Source organism: Leiobunum rupestre, chromosome 4 (assembly GCF_980474605.1).
Source record: "Leiobunum rupestre chromosome 4, qqLeiRupe1.1.hap1, whole genome shotgun sequence".
NCBI lineage: Eukaryota > Metazoa > Arthropoda > Arachnida > Opiliones > Sclerosomatidae > Leiobunum > Leiobunum rupestre.
In genome coordinates, this window is record NC_143387.1 from 46577421 (window position 1) to 46598728 (window position 21308).

General features: G+C 36.9%; 1 protein-coding gene across 3 annotated transcripts in view; it reads left to right on the forward strand.

Annotated features, from left to right (window-relative positions):
• Window positions 1-21308, forward strand: part of trio (trio Rho guanine nucleotide exchange factor) — a 146997-nt gene that overhangs the window by 50144 nt on the left and 75545 nt on the right. For all 3 annotated transcript variants that reach the window (XM_090172527.1, XM_090172529.1, XM_090172528.1), the window contains exons 2-13: window positions 6492-6566; window positions 6671-6785; window positions 6862-7054; window positions 7118-7231; window positions 7311-7510; window positions 7585-7825; window positions 7973-8095; window positions 8155-8346; window positions 8410-8541; window positions 9381-9470; window positions 9556-9786; window positions 9862-9984. In XM_090172527.1, the coding sequence (XP_090028653.1) occupies window positions 6492-6566; window positions 6671-6785; window positions 6862-7054; window positions 7118-7231; window positions 7311-7510; window positions 7585-7825; window positions 7973-8095; window positions 8155-8346; window positions 8410-8541; window positions 9381-9470; window positions 9556-9786; window positions 9862-9984 (1829 nt within the window). The remainder of the gene's footprint in view (window positions 1-6491; window positions 6567-6670; window positions 6786-6861; window positions 7055-7117; window positions 7232-7310; window positions 7511-7584; window positions 7826-7972; window positions 8096-8154; window positions 8347-8409; window positions 8542-9380; window positions 9471-9555; window positions 9787-9861; window positions 9985-21308) is intronic.

A 21308-nucleotide genomic window follows, 5' to 3' on the forward strand; every position in this document is an offset into this window, starting at 1 on the left:
TCAAGGAGTATGAAAATGGGTCTCATTGTCAAGGAGTATGAAAATGGGTCTCATTGTCAAGGAGTATGAAAATGGGTCTCATTGTCAAGGAGTATGAAAATGGGTCTCATTGTCAAGGAGTATGAAAATGGGTCTCATTGTCAAGGAGTATGAAAATGGGTCTCATTGTCAAGGAGTATGAAAATGGGTCTCATTGTCAAGGAGTATGAAAATGGGTCTCATTGTCAAGGAGTATGAAAATGGGTCTCATTGTCAAGGAGTATGAAAATGGGTCTCATTGTCAAGGAGTATGAAAATGGGTCTCATTGTCAAGGAGTATGAAAATGGGTCTCATTGTCAAGGAGTATGAAAATGGGTCTCATTGTCAAGGAGTATGAAAATGGGTCTCATTGTCAAGGAGTATGAAAATGGGTCTCATTGTCAAGGAGTATGAAAATGGGTCTCATTGTCAAGGAGTATGAAAATGGGTCTCATTGTCAAGGAGTATGAAAATGGGTCTCATTGTCAAGGAGTATGAAAATGGGTCTCATTGTCAAGGAGTATGAAAATGGGTCTCATTGTCAAGGAGTATGAAAATGGGTCTCATTGTCAAGGAGTATGAAAATGGGTCTCATTGTCAAGGAGTATGAAAATGGGTCTCATTGTCAAGGAGTATGAAAATGGGTCTCATTGTCAAGGAGTATGAAAATGGGTCTCAACGTCGGGGAATTTTAATAGGGGTCTCAACGTCGGGGAATTTTAATAGGGGTCTCAACGTCGGGGAATTTTAATAGGGGTCTCAACGTCGGGGAATTTTAATAGGGGTCTCAACGTCGGGGAATTTTAATAGGGGTCTCAACGTCGGGGAATTTTAATAGGGGTCTCAACGTCGGGGAATTTTAATAGGGGTCTCAACGTCGGGGAATTTTAATAGGGGTCTCAACGTCGGGGAATTTTAATATGGGTCTCAACGTCGGGGAATTTTAATATGGGTCTCAACGTCGGGGAATTTTAATAGGGGTCTCAACGTCGGGGAATATTAATATGGGTTTCAACGTCGGGGAATATTAATATGGGTTTCAACGTCGGGGAATATTAATATGGGTTTCAACGTCGGGGAATATGAATATGGGTTTCAACGTCAGGGAATTTAATTTCGAATGCAAATGGTAAACCTTTACTAAAATATAGGTTAAATGGCACAAAATAAGTCAGGGAAAACCTGGAATAGTCAGGAATTTTAAACAGAAAATATATGGCAACTCTGATTGAAGCGAAAGGGCGTAAATTGTGTGACGTTTTTTTTTGTATCTAAATGGAATTTTCCACAATTTCATTCTAGACGCGATATTTGTATCTCGAATAACGAGGTTTGACTCTTGTTGCTAGGATTCGATCTCGTCCAACGAAATTCGCGAAAGCGGGGACCACTTGTTTATCGCGGCGAGAGGGCCTTTACCTCGTCCCTTTATATTCCGAACCTTATTTATAAATCCGCAATTTTTTTCACAGTTTTTTCCCGTAATGGAAGGTTTTAGTCCGGAGCTGAAAGCCAACATCATCCAAGCGGGCGGGGCTGCTGATTCGGAGGCGCGGTCGATCGCGGACTCAGTTCGCTGCCGGCAACTAGATGGCGCTCTAAGGGCTCGTCTCTTTTTAGCTCTAACCGAAATCCCACATTTTCCCGGAGCTTGTGGTCTGTTTACTTCCGCCACCTCAGACCGCTTAGCACGTTGCTTCTCTTATCGCGCTAAGATGTAAATGTTCCACGTAATATAAACGTAGCGATGGATCCCAAGCAAAGCTCTCTCAATTCACAGATTGAGTGCTATTCCATTTAGTTTGATTTCCAGTTTTGAGCAAAGAAATTGAAAGAACTTCTAAGTGAAAAACTGTTTCCAAAGTCTATTGTTCAACACTATCAAATACATTTATCTGACTGTTTAAAATTTGATTTATGAAACAGTTTTTTTCATTGGGTTTCATTTAAATCTAATTCTACAGGGGATTACACTGACTATTTTGTTTTCTGCTTTTGCCGCGAAAAACTGGCCGCCCCAGCGAACCAGGTACACGCAGGTGTTTGGATTGTGATGCTTTCCGCTCGAGTGTCTGGAATTATAAAGTCATAAAACGATTGGTCCGATCACAAGGTCTTAGCCGAAAAAATATCCTCCCAACATCATTCTTACTGGCCTAGGTTTTTTTCTGCCTGTCCCCCTTTAAATTAACTTAGTGGAGCACAAATACCCTGGTGGTAGGCCAACCGCTGAACATGTTGGCCTAATTTAAAGGGGGACAGGTTGAAGAAAACCTAGGCCTTTAAGCCCTGGTTTGTCCGTGTCGCCGGATCTATATTTTAGGCTGAACCAACTTGTCAACGTTACACGTGTTTTGGTGCTTTTGAAGCTCGTAGACTCAATGTTGACGCCACGCCGACATATAGCTATCTCTACGAAGCAGTTAAGGCCCGGGCTGACTTCTTTCTAACACGGTAGGCTAAGAGCCATAGTAAAACTTTTTCGCGGCTCCTGTTTTTACGCGATACGCTTTCACCCTAAAAACTTTGGATGTTGTCTCCATTTTTTGCTCTTACCTAGGTCTATCATTCTCCTCTAGACCCGCTATACTTTACGGTTAAGTTTAGAAGAATTTCCCCGCTGTATAAATCTGACGCGGTCCTCGTGTAGAATTCGTAGTGTCTTCTTGGGATGGCCCGACTTACGTCAATCTTCTCTTTCTCTCGCCTTGTCAAATAATATCAGAAAAAAACTCCTCTCTCTTTGGGAAATATTGTATAAAAGTCGAAAGGGTCAACCCTGTAGCGCTAAGCCGTTCATTGTTATCGAAATACAGGGTGTCCTCTCGAAAACGATCCGGGGATAATAGTTCAAAATCTGTTTTTGCTAAACTTTTCAGGTCACATAGCTCTTGGATAATAAATATTCGTATGATATTGAGCCACGTCTTCAAGGTCATTTAAAAATTAGAGTGTTGTTAATTTTCCAGAAAATTAAAATGCGGAAAAATTTCCAGAAAAGTTTCCGGAAAAATAAAAAAATTGAAAGGATTTTAATTTTTTAACTTTTATCGATATAAAATGTCTAATAAGAGTAAACATACTACAAAACATTAATAGTGTTACATTGTTAATCAGTTTATACTAAAAAAACATTAATAGTGTTACATTGTTAATCAGTTTATACTAAAAAACATTAATAGTAATATTGTTAATCAGTTTCAAGCTATAGTCTAGAGGTTTAGTTTTACTTTTAGATTCGAAAAAATTAGTCTAAAAGGCCGCTTTATTTGCAAACAATGTTAGACTAATCATGGAATGAAAACATTTTTTCGGAAAAATACGGAACATTATCCGTCTTACAACACTAAAAATTATCTCTTAAACCGTTATGTTAAATGAAATTCCGGTTAACCTTGAATCTTCGAGGTCATTGAGAAATTATCTAGAGAACCGTTAGATTTTCAATGTAGTTGTACAATTTGAAAAGTAAATGGCTCTCTATCACATTTCAAGTCCAAACACTATTGCGAATTGAATCAAACGTATTAGACCGCATTATTCAACAAATTTGACCATATCAATCCGTATTCAATTCTCTAATTTGTTTTTCTTACAAGTCGGACTTTTTTTTAGAAATTTTTTACTTAAATTCCTTTTTTTTTCGTGAGTGACTAAAGATTCTCGTGTGACATTTGACAAATTGAACTTCAAGTCAATGTTTCTTTCGTATAGAGTTCGCTCTCTAGCGTGAAAATTCAGCTCTAAAGCTCTAGGTTACTTTGGAAATATAGTAAAAGAAATGTGTTTAAAGAAGGGCAAAATCACTGTCGGAAAAGAACTTTAAAGGAAAAACACACGACTGGTTTTTCTATTTCGCTCAATATAAAGTAAGAAAAAATATTGCTTTGACAGATCATTTGTAATGTTTCTTCGCAAATCCACCCCTAAAACAATAAGTTCCGATCGTGCCAAAAAAATTCCGAAGCTGTAGAAGAGATTCAGTTCAAAGAACTTGGGAGGCTGTTTTCAAATCAGCCAATGGAATCGCTTCCTTTTATTTTCATTGGGAAACGATTTAACCACCTTATTTATATTTAAAAGTCCAACTATTGTGTACAGTGATCTTGAAATTAAGTTTGAAAACAAACTGAAATTGTTCATCTATCGTGATAATTGTCAAGAGTGCAACGTTACATGGGTGCCGTGGTTTTACCTACAAACTCAATCTCTAGATATGGGAATAAATCGACTTATCCAGCTTAGTCACAATCCTGTGCAAAAATGCATTATCTATTATATAGTCCAGTAATCAAATATTTTCAGTAAAAATTGCAAGCTGCTTCGATTTTGGCGTGCATCTTTATTTAGTCTTAAAAATTAATACCTCAAAGGTATAGGGACAATGTTTAATGGGCGGTAAAAAAGCCCCAAAAATGTTTTTCCCGCTAATATCCACATTAGTATTGCATTTAGAGAAAATATTATAAAATTAAAGCCATGCTATTCCTTACAATGAAATGTTTTCATCCATGCAATCGCTTTTGCACAATCTCAATTTCAATGATATCGCGTGGCATGTGAAATAGATTTCAAAGCTCTAAATGCAATACTATTAGCGAAAAACTAATTTTGGGGCCTTTTTGCCCCAAAAACATTGCGCGTACAGACAAATGATGCTGGACTTTTGACGCATTACGTTTTAAGGCTAAATAAAGGTTTGAATTTTTTCCGAAGTGAGACCATAATGATACTGGTTCCGGGTTATATAATTAATAGAGTTAATTTCGTTGATCTTACAAGCTGTTTTTTTTTTTAATTTTCGGTCAACAAATATCGTTATTTTTCTGACGGCGTGCACGAACGAGGTCGTAAGCTAGCCGAATTTTGAAAGTTCTTCCGTATGGTTAAACAGGCACGTGCTTCTGACGATTAAAGTATTAATATTTTTGGGCTGGAACATTTCGCTTTGTGTGTGGGAGAGAAACAAATTTGGAACGTCATAGACTGTATAGTTTTTCTCGAAATCCATTTAAGCCTGTCAGAAATGGGAGAAACCCAATCTACAAATCAACAACAATCCAGTTATCGATTGAAATGGTTGATACGCGACGAATCTACAAGAAGCGTACTACGATGGAATGGTTTTAATTTAAAGAGCAAAATAATTCTAAGAATTGCATATACTCCAATTTCGCGTAAACAACGGCTTATACAGGGTGTTTCAAATGGTTGAGCAAAAATTTGAAGGAGTTGTAGGGGGTGAGTTGAGAAGTATACCTGTTTTCCCCCCATTTTCCTACGATTAGTTAAAAGAGCGCCAGAGAGCTTCAAAGTGTGACCTACTAGCACCTGGAAGTAGGCTGCAACGAGCGCAAAACCAAGCAGCAGGGAAATGCGAACATTAAGGTTTGGGTTCGTGTGATAGGTAAAAAGGACTTTGTAAACAAATCGAGGTAACCAGCGTAAAAATACTTAAACAGTATTTAAAGTCCCTGCTGCTTGGTTATTCGCTTGTTGCAGCCTACTTCCTACAAATCCTTAAAAGTTTTGCATAACCTTTTGAAACACCCGGTATAAATTTGAAGCTGAAGTACATTTCCCAGTAAGAAGCGTGAGCACTGCGGGGAAATTAAACAGTCATTAATGACTTCAGAGTGTGCGTGCACGAACTGACTGGATCACGATCATGAAAACATTCCATTTTTAGATTAAAAAAATAACACAATTTTTCAATCACATTTTTACATGAAGCTAGTGTTTTGTTACTTATGTGTAGATCTGGGAAATCTTGCAAAGTGGATACGCGATGAATTTGAGGAACTCTCGGGGAAGCGATGTCGTAACGGCATCAAATATTTATTCTAGTATTAAAAACCGCAACTTTCCTAGACCGGAATAATCTTCTTCCGTTGAGTGTTTCTCATTTTCGAAGGTTTTAGGATGGAATGAGAATATATTGGGTTTTATGGCGTAGGGGAGCCCAAACTGTCGAAATTAGAGTGCATAAAAAAGGCTTGAAATATGCTCTTAATCTCTTACCACATTTTTCTGTCGATATTTCCTACCTATACTTTTGATGGCCAATATATGTAAATTTGGGCGAGGAGAAACAGCGTAGCCGTTCTCTCGGGCAATCGTATAGGCATGTTTCTTAGAACCGTAAATACATTCCAAACATGTAATATCACTTCCAGGATTTCCTTTGCGTTATATATAGTTCTTTGGTTTTAAGACGTTTTTTGAATCCTGTTACGTCACAGCTGTGCCTTTAATAATCAACGGCATCAAGGTTATCGATTTTTCTCAGTTGGTAAAAAACATGGGCGACATCATGAGTCGCAAAATGAAAACAATATAAATAATATTTATTCCTGTGACATTAATGGAATACTCCGCGGAGCTATAAGCCCTTTTCGGTCTGCTTTTGTTGTAACTATAATACTATATTTCTGCTATTATAAACGAATCTTTTTTTTCTTCTATATTATAGGTACGAGAAGGCTGGAGGGCCTTAGAGCTGGACACATGCTGGGACTATTGCAAGAGAAGATTGCCATACTATCTGGTAAAAAGCGCTTTAGTATATGTTCGCAGACACCTTCCTGGTGCTGCCCCATTTTATGTTATTTCGTTTGTTAAAAATTAAAATCTAAATACTTGATATTAAAGGCGGCCGAGACAGGCGTGGAGGTCCGGTTCTGACGTTTCCAGCCAGGACGCGGCCTGAAAGGTTAAAGGTCGAAGACATGCGACGCCTCCTCGCCTACCTAGCAAGCGTACCATGGTAAATTACACGATAACGTTAAATTACTACGATATGTATCTTAACTATGTCGACTAACGAAAAATACTATTTTCAGTGATGAAGCTAAAGAACTTGGTTTCTCCGTTGTCGTCGATATGCGCGGAACAACTTGGAACACTGTCAAACCCATTCTTAAGGTGCTACAAGAAAGTTTTCCAGCTAAAATTCACACGGCGTATATAATAAAACCGGAAAACTTCTGGCAGAAACAACGAACAAGTATTGGCAGTTCTAAGTACAAGTTCGAGGTAAAGAACGCGCGTTTGACCAAACAAAACTTAGTTTATTAATCGTGTATTCTTACGTTACAGACAAGTATGATATCTGTTGAAACCCTTCCCAAGTACATCGATGCCTCTCAATTAACCAGTGATTTAGACGGAACTTTGCCTTATGACCACAACCAATGGATCGAGTTAAGATTGGTGAGGACTGTTAAATATATTTTCTTCAATTTTATACGATAATATATGACATTTTGAAAATGCTTCGTTCCGCTAATAGGCCTATGAAAATTTTGTATGGAAAGCCACTGATCTGCTCGATCGAATGGAGTGCGTCAAAGAAGACCTAATTTGCGATGATTTCGCTGGTGATATTTCCGGTGCCAAGATGATGATTGAGGAGCATGGGGGTATGAAGAAGTGGATGATGCAGGTTCCCGTCGAGGACGTAGACCTCGAAGGACAGCAAGTACTTCACAGGTAGACGAAGCGTACATTGCCCGTGAACGTTTCCTTAAAAACGATTGTTAAATTTTGCGTTCGTTTGTTTCTAGGCTGAGTCTCTTAACAGGCGGAAGCAGCGGAGGATCGTGTGACTCTGGTTACTCCAGTAGAGACAGTGTTCCTCCGGGTATGGGAGGAAATGCCGATTTTCAAAATGCAATACCTAGCGTAGTACGCCTTTTAGAAAATGTCCATGTAGCTAGACAGCAGTTGTTGCAATACTGGCATTTGAGAAAAGTAAAATTAGACCAGTGTTTACAGCTCAGGCTATTAGACCAGGATGCGCAAAAGGTAATGTACCAATAGCTCAAAACGTTTCCGATGACTTAACGTAATTAAATTTGATGGTTGTTGCGCCATACTAATATTTACGTTAAGCTATTTTAATTTAATGATGCAGAAGTTCCCCATTAATAAAACATTCTCTTTTTTTCAAAGATGCTTGAGTGGATTTACCATAATAGGGACCTTTTTCTAGTCAGTTATGTTGAGATAGGTCGATCTTTTCAAGAGGCGAAAGAGCTTCAAGAAGAGCATAACCATTTTACAATGGCGTCCATGGTACGAGCACTGCGCCCCTTCATTGAAACGTATTATTTAACTAAACTCGTCTCTTTCAGAATGTTTACATAAATATAAACCGTATTTTAACTGTGGCTGCAAGAATGATAGAAGGGGGCCATTACGCTGCTGCCATTTTGCAACAGGTAGCAACACGCCTTGATCGCGCCTGGAAAGAGTTTGCTGCGGGCCTCGATGAAAGAACCACAGTTCTCGCTTTATCCGTAGTCTTCCACCAAAAAGCCGAACAGGTACCTATCACGCTTACTCGTTCAAATAACGTAATATCGCTGAATAAATTGTAAATTTTGCAGTACTTAAGCAACGTTGCTCCCTGGAGCAAAGGATGCGAACTTACAGTTGTGCCTAGAGAAGTGACTGAGCTGGAGGATTTGATACACCAGCATCAGACACTGTATGAAACTATGTGCCAGGCCTATACTGAGGTAACTTATTTCACTTACAAATCATTGAAGGGTAACGCATTAGCCAAAGCACTGTTACTTGGTGTAGGTATAGTTGTGGTGATTACTTTCTGCTTGGTGAATACAAATTTGATAACGAGTTTTTAAGAGTTGGGTTCTATTATGGATATATAAGATTTATTTCGTTAGATCGTAGTAGCACAAGCCGTCGCAGGAGTTAGTTAACTAGTACATGTCCGGATTACGCAACGTTTGACTGAATAATATCTTGATTTTCTGAATAAAAGGCCACTAAAAAGACAACATCGTTGTTTAAAAATTTCATATAGTAAGTTGATTAATGTTATTGTCGTCGGAGTATCCATGAATTCTTCAGTCCATCTCTGAGGCACGCGGACATTTGTTTTCCAGCAAACCAACTTTAGGCTCAAATATTGTGTGGCTACTGAACCAGACTTAGATGCTGAAACGTGCAAACCCCATTAAAACATTTTATCAAATTCCTTAGTTATAAATGATATAATGGCTACCATCGTTGAATGACGAAAATAATTTCAGTACATAAAAATGAAATTGTATTTTTATTATAAGTTGTTGTCGTCTATGAATGCCGTTTTAGATATTTCATTTTCGCTCGGCTCGTGTATCAGATAATTCAGATTTGTTGATTCATGAATTTAGATATCAAACATGTCTCGGTATTCTTTTATAATTCGTAAACATTTATTATGATGCTCTACAAAATCTTATATCGTCATTATCTGTGGTTTTTGGAATGGGGGTTTGTTTGAAACTAATGGTGGTATTGGTTGTATTTTCTGGTTCTTTTGGTGCTTGGTTCTGATGGTGGTAATCTAAAGGTGCATAGTACCAGTAAAAAATTATTGTATCAATTGGATCACCTGGTCCAAACTTGCCATCAACAAAAGGAGATGGCTCCTCGAAAACACGTACGTGTTTTTTATTGTTTTTTTTAAGTTGGTTTTTTTGTGTATCGTCCCAAAAATTAAAACTCTCCATTTCTGTTAATCGCAGATGATGAATGAAGGCAAAGCCATTTTGGAAAGTCTGCAAATTATTCACCGTCAGGGAAACAGCCATTACACGAACCCGGCGGCCGATTATTCGGAAGGCGCGAAACACGTACTTGCAGTTATACACCAGATATTAGGTCAACATAGAAATTTAGAATCTCTGTGGCACGGAAAAAAGGTGAAACTACACCAAAGGTTGGCTTTGGGACTCTTTCAAGAGGACGTCAAGCAGGTATACGTCGATTTCACCGGATTCGCGCAGTGTGTAAATTGTGGTTTCTTATTGACATTTCTAATTACAAATTAGGTACTAGACTGGTTACAAAACCACGGCGAAGTGTTTCTAAGGAAAAATACAGGTGTCGGGAAGAATTTGCAGAGGTCAAGAGCTTTACAAAGGAGTCATGAGCATTTCGAAAACGTTGCGCAGGTAGGACATCATTACTTCTTTTAATATCACTTAGGCGTAGTTAAATTTTCGTTTGATAGTAATGTAGTAGAAATATTGGAAAGCAAACGCGTAATTGTTTGGCGAACGATACATTTCAAACTTACAAGTGTTAATCGGAAAAATCAATAATGGGTTCATTCTATTGTTTGAACTTGATGTTTTATCGTTGCTTAGAACGTAGTGAAAGGGACGTATAGGTGTGTCAAGTTGACGCGAAACTCTCCTTTTTTAAGAACAATAATAATCATAATAATATGATATATAGTTAGTACGTTTAACATACCCATTAACATGGAGTTTTTAAAGTTACTTAAAAAAGCAAAGCAAAATTTTGTATAAAAACAGTTAAGCACCAGTTAACTTTAAGGTTTTAATGGAGCGGTCATATTTAATTATTATTAAACACTACATCAAAAGCATCAAATGTTTTGAAACTGTCAAATTAACGAGATTGCAAGATTTCTTGCAAGCATACGCATTAATTTGTTGTGGCCAGTAGTCTCGAAAAATGTCCAAATGATACCGGGAATTTCTTTTTATACGTCAACGTTTCAAGAGGAAGGGTTACCTGAAATTTAACAATTCATCAAAAACAAATGCTGATTGGGACCTTTCATAGTAAGGGGAGAATTACTTCGTGATATCAGAGGCTTGAAAATTGACGCCTATATTAGACAGTCTTAACACGAAAATTCACAAACTCCAGATTTTAGCCAAATTAACGGTTTTCTCCCGTAGTCCAAATTTTTGGATCTAGGCGTTAGAAATAAAACCGCCGACAACGTTAACCTTAAATATTTTCTCGAGACATTTGACTTCCAAAAGGACAAAAGCTACTTACCGAACGATTTTTCGGTGCGAAGTTATTGAAATTTTGAGGTGTTTCTACTGTACATTGTAATGTCCTTTAGTGCGGTTCAGATTTAAAATTGGTAAACCTGAACAGGCTTCTTCCAAAATAAAGCAAAGGTGCGATAAAAAGCTAATTTCGAAAGTACTAAACCGTACAAAAAAAAGACAAATCTCGCCAAGGCTAAAAAGGTTTTTGCTAAATATACTTAAAGTACCACACCTCCAGAGGTCTAATAAAAGTAATAAGGTTTTTCACGTTATAACAGAAGTTAATTAAATTTTGCTTATATTATATTCTACGAGTAATCAAGGTAGTATACTTGAGAGCTGAAGAGTTACATGTAGTCCTCATCATTTACTGCGAAGCTGCTCTAGCTACGCTACCCAAAAGGGTTCAAAACGCGCTTGGTGCCATCTGTATATGAAACTGGCAAAAAATAGGAGAGCTTATGGTGTGAAAATCGTTTGAACCTCTGGAGCTACTTGGTAGTCTATGGGGTGGCAGAGTGGTTAGCACTTTCGCCTCGCAGCAAGAGGAGCCGGGTTTGATTCCAGCCTGTCGCACTGGGTGATAACTCGGAACAACTTCTGCGTTGTGCAAGCTCTCTCCTCACTGGTTAAAAGGGGTTTCCCCTTTCCATAAAAACTTTTTAAGGTTAACGGTAATAGTTAGTGTTGGCTCGCGTGACATGAAGGGCTTTCCACCACCGTCCTACTAATTGTACCCCGGCCACTTGATTTAAAGGCATTATGAGTCGCTAGATGACTTGGACCTAAGTTGGTGACTTGGGTATTAGCCTAACTGATTATTAGATTATTAATGAAGGAAACCATCCTCTTATTTCCAAGCTTTATTCGCGACCGAAACGAGTCTAGGTGGCGTAACGGCGCTAGCTACACCGAGGTAGCGCCTACGATCTAGCGTCTGCTACAGACAAATTAAAAAGTCATAAGAACTTTTTTCTTAATAAACATCAAAATATAAGCAAAAGATGCAAAAATTATATTAAAATGCGAGTATCATTATTTATAAAGTCAAATTTACGAATAATGATGAGGAAAAACTAATAGCGTCTGCTTTAGCCTCTACCTATCTAGGTTTCGATGGCAAACCAAAGATAGCGTAGCGATAGTTTACGGCCGCGAATTACTCCCAAGGTTCAGGAATAATCAATTATTTTTAGTCAGAATCTGAAGAACATACGAATTTATCTAAATTTTATTGGTCAACGCAAGCATTGAAACCGACCTAACCTGGTTTTCAATATCTGACCTTAAATTTTAGTAAATGTTTTTCATTTAATGATGGGTCATCCGGATAACGGCGTTGACCATTACTATCTTAAAGGCGCGGAATTATAACTTATGAGGAAACGATATAAAAATTCAAACAACAAGTTTAACAACAGTTACCAAAAGCTTAAAATATGGCTTGACTTCTTACCTGAAGTATTATGAGTATCAGATATTTGAGGTCACAACAAAGATAATATAGGCAGCTCGTACCCTAGATTCGAAATAACTGCCTCGCGCGTAGTCCATCGGGTTTACCCACTTCCGGCCGGAATTCCGAAAAAATAAGCTCCATAGTTATCGTGGTAACCAACTATAGATAGCAACCGTTGGAGGCCGATTTGGTGGAGGTCACGTGCCGGAAGTGGGTAATCAATTCGCTACTAAACCGTCAATCGGAAAGCTCTCTGAATTCGAACGTAATTTTGATTTTCGAAAGTAGCAGAATCAAATGATCGTGGCAAGGCTAGATGTTTGGACTTAGACACAAAATTTCATTCCAATACTTTGAAATTTTAACATTGGGCGATATTTAATCTCAAATAACTAAGGTGATAGGTCACGGAATGCAAAATATTGAATTCTTAGTAGTTGAGAAATAGCATTTAATACAAATGGCATTGGGTCGATGATTTTCCAATGTATTTCAAGGAATCTTCGCTTCAATATTGAATTTTGGTACACGCGATTATATTTTATGTATAATTTTATATTATAAAATCGAAATCCTGCCACGCACGTTTGATTTTAAATATTGTTTTCTTCCGGGACCGATTGGCGTCATATTTGTCTTACCTCCAATCCATTATTAGTAACTTGCTCGTGCGTGAGTATGGCCGGTTTTCGTTGCCATGGTAACGAGCTAAGGTCTGTCAAGACATTCAGACCCTCATGGTGGTCACCTGATTATTTGCTTCTTAGGATCGTGTGGGGTTTCGCCTTGTGATCTGTGACGTAGAATTATAATTATAATTATAAATTTATAATTCATATTTGTATGAATTCTATCAAAAGTTTTCGAATTCCTTATTTACCGTATTATTTTTTTAAATATAAAATAACGGTTTAACCATAAATAATTAGAAGTGGAATAGCATCTCTAACTTTGACGAGGGTTTAAAATCTATCTCGAGGTGCTTCCGGTTAATATAGATTTCTGTCGATGAGGCTTAAGTCACAAGATAACCGGAAGTTAATCGACCTAAAACATCTAGAGTCCATAAATCGGCTGATAGGTATAACTCTTCTAAATTTTTTTGTGGTCTAACCAACGAAATATTTGGGTAAAAATCCTAAAAGTTTCCATAACTAGTTTTTCTCGCTCATTGAATTAAATGGTAAATCCTTAAAAAAATCAAGGATTTATAAAATATTCCAATTTTTTTGAGAAAAAAAACGAAATTCCGTACTCGAAGGAAGTGATCCGTACTCTCGACTTCCTTTTATTGGTTTGACAGTGCGGTTTATAAATCAGCTTTGAAAAAATATAATTTTGATAACATATTATCGAAAAGCTACTTTTAAAATATATAATAATAATAATAATAATAATAATAATAATCAGCTAGGCCAATGCCCAAGGCACCACCTTAGGCCCAAGTCATCAAGCGACTTATATATTGGGAGTAACGCGAATTTGTTTAGTGACTTCGGCAGGGCTGATACTGGGTTACTTTTTTAACTAAAAGTTTTTAAATCGGTTACTAAAAGTTAATATTTGTCTAATTTGGTTAAACTTAAAGTTAATATTTGTCTAATTTGGTTACTAAAAGTTAATATTTCTCTAATTTGGTTACTAAAAGTTTCTATTTTGAAATTTATTAAGTTATCTCTACGAAAAAATATTTTACCGTATTTAATTTTAGTACTGCCCATAGAAATCATAAACGCAGTCTTTTAATAATATCCTTTATTCGTAACGAAGGTAGGCTTTGTTAGTTACAAAACTAGCGGGAGATAAAATAAAAGTATAAATTTACGTAAAAGAGTAAAGTAAAATTCCTAATTAGCAAATACTTAATGTATTGCAATTTGTTTAAGCAATAAACTGATTTTTACTGTAAATTCCTGTTTTTAAGTTATTTCTTAGTTACGTTTAGGTGACTATTTTGGAAGAGGTTAGTTACTATTTCCAGTTTTTCCACTAAAATTAGTTATGAATTTGAGCATCAGCCCTGCTTTGGGATCTTTATGGCGTATCCCCGGCTGAAACTGTGCAGTGTCAATGAAAGGCACGAGGAGGGCGGGGGGAGGCAAGCGTGGCAAAAGCAGTCAGGCTGGACCGCGTGTTGTTCGAGGAAGAGGAGAGAAGTTTATCACTTGTCAGACGCGAACGATTCGTGGCGGGATCTTTAGATTCTCCTCGAAGAAATTCGAAACGTCAACAAAAGCTAGCACGCTGTTTTCGCGCTCTCCAAACGGCATTTCGCCTCGAAGGATAGGCCATCGTTGCGCCACTAACCCATAGATAGAGCTTTCTCGACATAACGAATAAACAACGCCGGGTTTCGGGGGTGTGTGCGCGCGCGACCGACCAGTGTAAAAAAAAAACATTGTTTACGTAAAATCTTGGCAAACGGTCAACAGGCCAGTCTTAGTTCGTTTTGACCCTGTGTCTTGGGGTTTGCTATTCCCGCATTTGGATTTTTACCGTTTTGACGCGCCAGGTCTGTAATATATTTTTTTGGTATTTTATTAGGGTTGTTGCTTCCAAATTTAATAAAACAATATATATAAAATTTATCTTGTACGTTATCAGAATGGCTTAAAAGGTACTATTTTCGTAAACAATCGGTGTTTTTGTTTTCGTTAGTTTTAATGACAGGACAATAGAAATGTAAATATCGCCTACGCAACTCTTTCCGTGTGGGCCATAAATATTGCCAAACATTTTAATGACTCCCCGCCCAATTCATTAAGGAAATACAGAATATCGTAGGTAGTAGAGATTATGGAATGTGGTCAAGTCGTCAACCACAAAATGCAAATCTGGGATTTCATTTAATGAGCGTACTAATGATTTAGTCAACTACAACTCGATCATTAACTCTCGCACCCATATTTATGCATTGTTTTCTGTATCTTTTCTCCGCCCTACCTAAAGCCATTTTAGACTTAATCCACTAAAACAATTTAAATTATTTCTAAAACTATTCGTTCGTGCGTACATAAAAAAATTATGCCATCAAACATTTTATTTCTGAAAGAAATTAATTTTTTTTTGTACCAAAATAATTTTAGTTTTTTCTATCAAATCATTGATTGCCAAAATATTTCAACCGTTACCGTGGTCTTGATTTTATAAAAACTTCAAAATTGATTTCCGAAAAATCTATCGTCTTTCGATTCGGAAGAATATTGTTATTTCGTCTATAAGACACGCGTACTATTTTAATGCTCTAAAAATATTAATTTGGCGTATGCTCGCCCTTGGTTTTATGACAATTAGGTATGACTATAGACGCTCTTAATGGCATTTAACCTATTAACGACGCTTGATAATGAAATTACAGGCATGAAAATAAGGACACTTAATACGTGATGAACTATAATTTGAGGATAAACGTATCGAAAAGCCTTTTAAGGAAATTTCCCTCTTAATGGAACTTTTCCGCAATTGAATACGTACATAGCGTATCCCCCGATTAAGCATCGCGAAATAGAAAGTTTGCTTTTATTAATATTCAATGTCAAATTTCATGGCCACATCTCGTAGACTAATTAAAGTTATCGCTCAGAGTTTCCCCGCGACACTTTTCCAATATTTAAAAATTTGTCCTATTTAATTGGGACGAAATATCTGTATTGTAAAACGTGGATTCGCGTACGTATTAATTAATGTGCGGCAGATAAGGCGTGAAACGCGCATGGCGTGAAAATAAAGTTAAATGATCTTTTCGTTCATTAATTTCCGTTGTTAAAATGCTGTTTTCTCGTTCGGCACGTAGGATCATTTTTAAGGGAGGTTTGGCCCGTAAGCGATACGAACAAGATGTACCGTTACAGATTAATTTTAACTAAGCATTTCTTCGCCAACGTGGTTAAATAGCTGGTAATAATTAATATTTACTGGACCTATAAATAGAGAATGGCGTTGTATTTTTGACAACTAGTAACGACACGTTTTTCTATAGTTTTATATTTCAATTATTTCGGTTGGAAGGCATTTTAGTGGAACAGAAATAGCTCTCTTTGTAAGCCAGTCGAAGCTTGTTTGTGTTGTAAGTCGTTGTACGAGTCCCTTACCTGTGTGGTTTTTCGAGTTTCCGAGTCATAAATAAGAAGGAAACAGTTCAATATTTTTTCGTTTCGCCGCGGGTCTACACCGGATTTTATTTCTTCTGCCGTACTTACAAAAACTTCTAGTTGCGATTTTTTTATCTCGTTACCGCTTTGAAAATAATGCGAAGTGATTCGCAGCTATTATAAGCACGTTTTTGTAGAGGACCCTAAAAGCAATTGCGACAAAAGAAATCAAAATTCCTTTAATATAATGTTTTTTTTTATAGAAAACTTGTTCCGTACATAATTCACTTAAAATTCCAACCATATTTGCTAATAGTAGAATTCTAAAAATGTATTTTTGATTATACCGTTAAAGAACGTAGTTTAACGAAGATCCTAAGTAAATTTAGTCTTAAAGCCCATAGGAACCTGATATTTAATAAATTGTTTTAGGAATCGGTAACAAAGTTACACTGCTTGAACTGTTTCGAACGATAATATGATTTAAAGAAATGAAGCATCCACGTCGATGATCTCTCCTTTAAAGTGGCGTAGGATGCGACTAACCACCAAGCTTTATTTATTGGCCTTCGTGAATTTTGGAGATATTGTAACGAAGATGTACTATTATCCGCATAAGTGCTTTTTTCATCCACGCGAACCCAGGGAGAAATAACCAGTCACGAATTTGACTTTTTCTTTTTTCTGTTTGAGTTTTTATGCCTTTTTTATATCTCATCTTTATTTTTAAAACCTGGCGGATCAATGTAAATCACCGTAGCGGCGTACTAGCCTTTGGTTTATTCCTTTTTTATCGCGAAAGTTTCACGAAGGGTGACCGGGTGGATTTTAAGTGCTCTGTTATAGAGGTAGATTAACAATTCGAATACCTACGGAATGAGACGCACCAAGAACCAGTTCAAATTGTGAAACACTTCGATTATACCTTATTAGTAGAATCAGTTGTTGAATGTCCATGTGTGGGAAATTTAAAATTCAAATCACCGAAAGAGTGAAACCTTATCTCGGATATCCTTCGACTTGTTTGCTCTGTGTGAGGTCTACGAAACTTTAGATCAACGTCGGAATGTTATTTATTAGCTGCTTGGATACAGCTTATTAGGCTATGGACACAGGTTCGCGATTAGTGAAGGGACATTTTATTTCTGAAACACCCCTTCCTTAAACTCTAACAAAAGACGCGAGAGCACACTCTGCATCTCGTTATTAAGTTTGATTTCCACTTTTATTATTTCAACGTGCATTCCATAGTGTGTTGTGCTTGTTCCACTACCAATTTACTTATAAATAACTCCACTTGTCTTAGTTTGAGGATTTTTCTACATTTTATGAACTCCTGCATAGGTTATAATTCTATGTAATCATGGACCAAATTTGGAAGTTATTTGTCTTTAATGATGATTCTGAGTATTGCCCAATGTTTATGTATGAAAAATCATGAAACTGGACTATCTATAACTGCCGTTGCTTCTTCACTCTTCATTTATTGTCGCTCCTATATGGAAGATCGTATTTTATAATTCTATATAAATAAAGACCAATTTTTGAAATGTGAATTTTCCATGTATTTAATAATGATTCGGAATAGTGTCTAATGCGTATGTATGAAAAATTACGGAACTTGATAGTTGTGTGTTGACTATATAACTGACCTTGCCCCTTCATTGTTGCTGATTCGTTTTGCGACCAGTGTATTCGCGTTTCCGCGTTTAAAGAAAAACGGGTCTTGCCTTCCTCAACAACGTAAAGATCGTGAAAGAAAATGGTCATGAGGGTGGTAGGGATGTTATTCTGGCTGTACCGTACATTTTATCCCTGGCATCATTTCCAACGTTCCTTCAAAGAAAGACCTAGCTTTTATTATATTAAATAGCGGTTGTCTGATGATGTAATTTACTTTTATGAAAGGATTTGTTAATATTGGACTGAATTTCTCATCTTCTTAATTTTGGTGTGGAAAACAACGCGACGGGGGTCTTTCCGGTTTTCTGTGTTTCGGATTAATTAAGATTAATTTATGGTCCTTGGAAGACAATCTGACAGGTTGATATTTGCGCAATGGGGATCTGTATACCGACCTTTTCGATCTGTCGTATGTCCGTAAGAGGTCTTTTCCGTTTATGTATTGCCATATATGGCGAAAACCTTTTATCGCGTTATAACTCTTACGGATTTGGTTTTGACAATTTTTCTGAACGCTAGATTATAAATACAAATATTTAGTTATTTATTCTGCCAATGTAATCCAACTTGACTTTCTATAGTATATGACTTTGTAGATAAAATTATGACATCGTATTTTAATTCATATTATGTCAAAGGGTAGTTCTCTGACGCAAGTTCCATAAGTTACAAATACTAAGCTAAGTTTTTAAAATTTCATTTTAGAAATAAATTAGTTTATTGTGCACTGGCTATTGTTATAGGATGGGTAACTCCGAACAATTCGGTTTAGAAATCATATTTTATTATTGGATTAATCAATTTCGCAAACTGAGACCTCGTGAGATGATAGCTTTAGATATCTAAGAATTGGAAAAAATATCTCAAAGTCTACGATCGCTTGAAGGACTTCTGTATTTTGGCGTGTTCAGCGAACCTAGTCTAATAAGTGCTTTCCACGAATAACACTCAATATAAGGCACAATGGACGCGCGACGGAACGATGATCGTAAAAGTACACCTTCTAGAGTTAATAGTCAAATGTCTTCTATTCTCGGTCATCAAACTTTCAAAAGACCGGTATATACGCCATTATTCATTTTCATCCTTTTTATTCTGGTTTTTAACAACCTAGAAACTTTTCAATGTCAGATCTATCGTAAAGCTTACAGTTACCGATTTCATTTTAGGTACCCGAGTCAAGCCGTTTAGTATATAATCGCGTTTTGGTGATTATAAAAGTGTAAATTTAGTTCGAAAAAATTTAAAATTTCTTAAGTGTTATCTATTTTTAAAAAAAAACGCCCTCAATATCCGGAATTATGGTTTTTATCACTTCCCTGTAAATACATCGCGTGAATTATCACGCGGCTATCACAGTTCGTCGTGGGTGCCGCGTTACCCATGAAAAGCACTTTTCCATAGATTGCGAACACGTTCTTTTTTATATTCTAGAGTTTTAGTGCAGCGTAAAGAAACGATGGTCCGTCCGTAGATAAATAATACATCTATAAAGTTGGTCCAACGCTTCGCCTATAAATAAAACATACTGACACGAACACGTTTTTTTACAATGTGGAAACCTTTAGCCGGATAAAAGCTTAACGGTTATAGTGTTATTCGGCCAGACATTTCACGGGCTTGCTGAGGAAATGTATGTGTACAGTGTAAACATTTACCGCGCTTTTCAAGTTAGATAAAAAGTACCGGTATATACCGAATTATGTTGCTCGCCATACCGGCGGTTTTTTCTTTGATGTATATTCTCTGTCTGCTTCGAAGCAGACTACTTTTTTTGGGTAACCTTCGTATTATTTTTATTGTCCTTAGACTGTAATTTAGATAAATTAGATTACTCGAGTTCGCCGTGTCTGGGTTAAAAAATACCGAATACGGTAACGTAATTAATGACGTTAGTCAAGGGCCGTACTTTGAGAATCTTTTTAAATCTTATTAGATGGTTTTTATGAAATAAGTTTCTTGATAAATTAGTTAATGAGAAAAACTCCCTTTTTTATAATTGAGAAATATATTTTTTGTCGTAAATTAACGATTTGTTTATGCGAGCTAAAATTGTTTTGGCTCGCGTTTGTCTTTATCGCGAGCTAAAATTGTATTTTTTTCGTCGAAACGAAACAATTAATCATTTATCTCCAAATTGAAATTGTCCGATGGATGTAACGATCACTTAATAAAAAGAAATTGCAAGCCGACGGCGAAACCAGAATTTTAAAAATTCGAATTGTGGCCCGAGCTATTTGGGGCTAACGAAGTCTAATCAATTTCCGAAATAGTTATCAATCGTTAGCAATTACACTTTCCACGGTTAGTATATCGTGCCTCAACCCGAATTTTAAAACTCGATTTATAACCCGAGATATGTTTGGTCAATTTTAACCATTGTGTGAGAATAATGATAAACACTTCAACTATCGCGCATTAGCTCCCTTCGCTTCAATATCAGGTCGCGAGAGAACGTAAAACCTAGAATAATAGCGCTCGATTTGATTTCCCATTTGAATTGAATTCTTTACATTCATTGTAGAGAATGATCGCCAACCAATCGTTTAGTTCCCACGCCTTTCGTATTACGCATTCCTTCAGGTGGGGGGAAAACGTGTTATTTTTCAGGACACTAGTGCGTGATGATTTGGCTGTGTCCCTTCGAATCAATGTCAGATTAACATCATTCCGATTCGAAGTCTAATGCCGACTTGGCACGTTATAGCCCTCTATCCCCTGGCTAAGTATATATTTTTTGAGAAAGGAATTTGGGCAACACAGATCTTAACGGAGCAAGAAGTACTCCCACGTGAGGGGCAAATGACACGCCGGTCTTCATTTTATCTTGGCGATTTAGTAGTGAGATTTTTGGCTACCGCGGTCCGCGAGGCCCCATCTAGCTCTACCAGATATTTCGGTAATGAATAATTACAAAGGAGCGTTTCTTGATAATTGGGAAGAAAAACGTAGGAGCTGAAGAAAAACCGGGTTCTTAGATGGCTCATTTGCGAATATTATTAGAAGGCGGATTTTAAGCGAACTTATTGTCTTTTTGTTAGCGATTTCGGTAACGACACTTTAATGACTTGTTTTAAAAATCGATAATGGAAACATTTTTGATTTATGGGAGGCACTGAGCCGTTTTTAACGGCATCTGTTATCGGCATTTCAATGTGTGTTTTCTATTCGCCATTTTCCTTCGGAACGGTTAACTTCGATTGGCTGGCTTCTCTCCAACCTTTTACGCT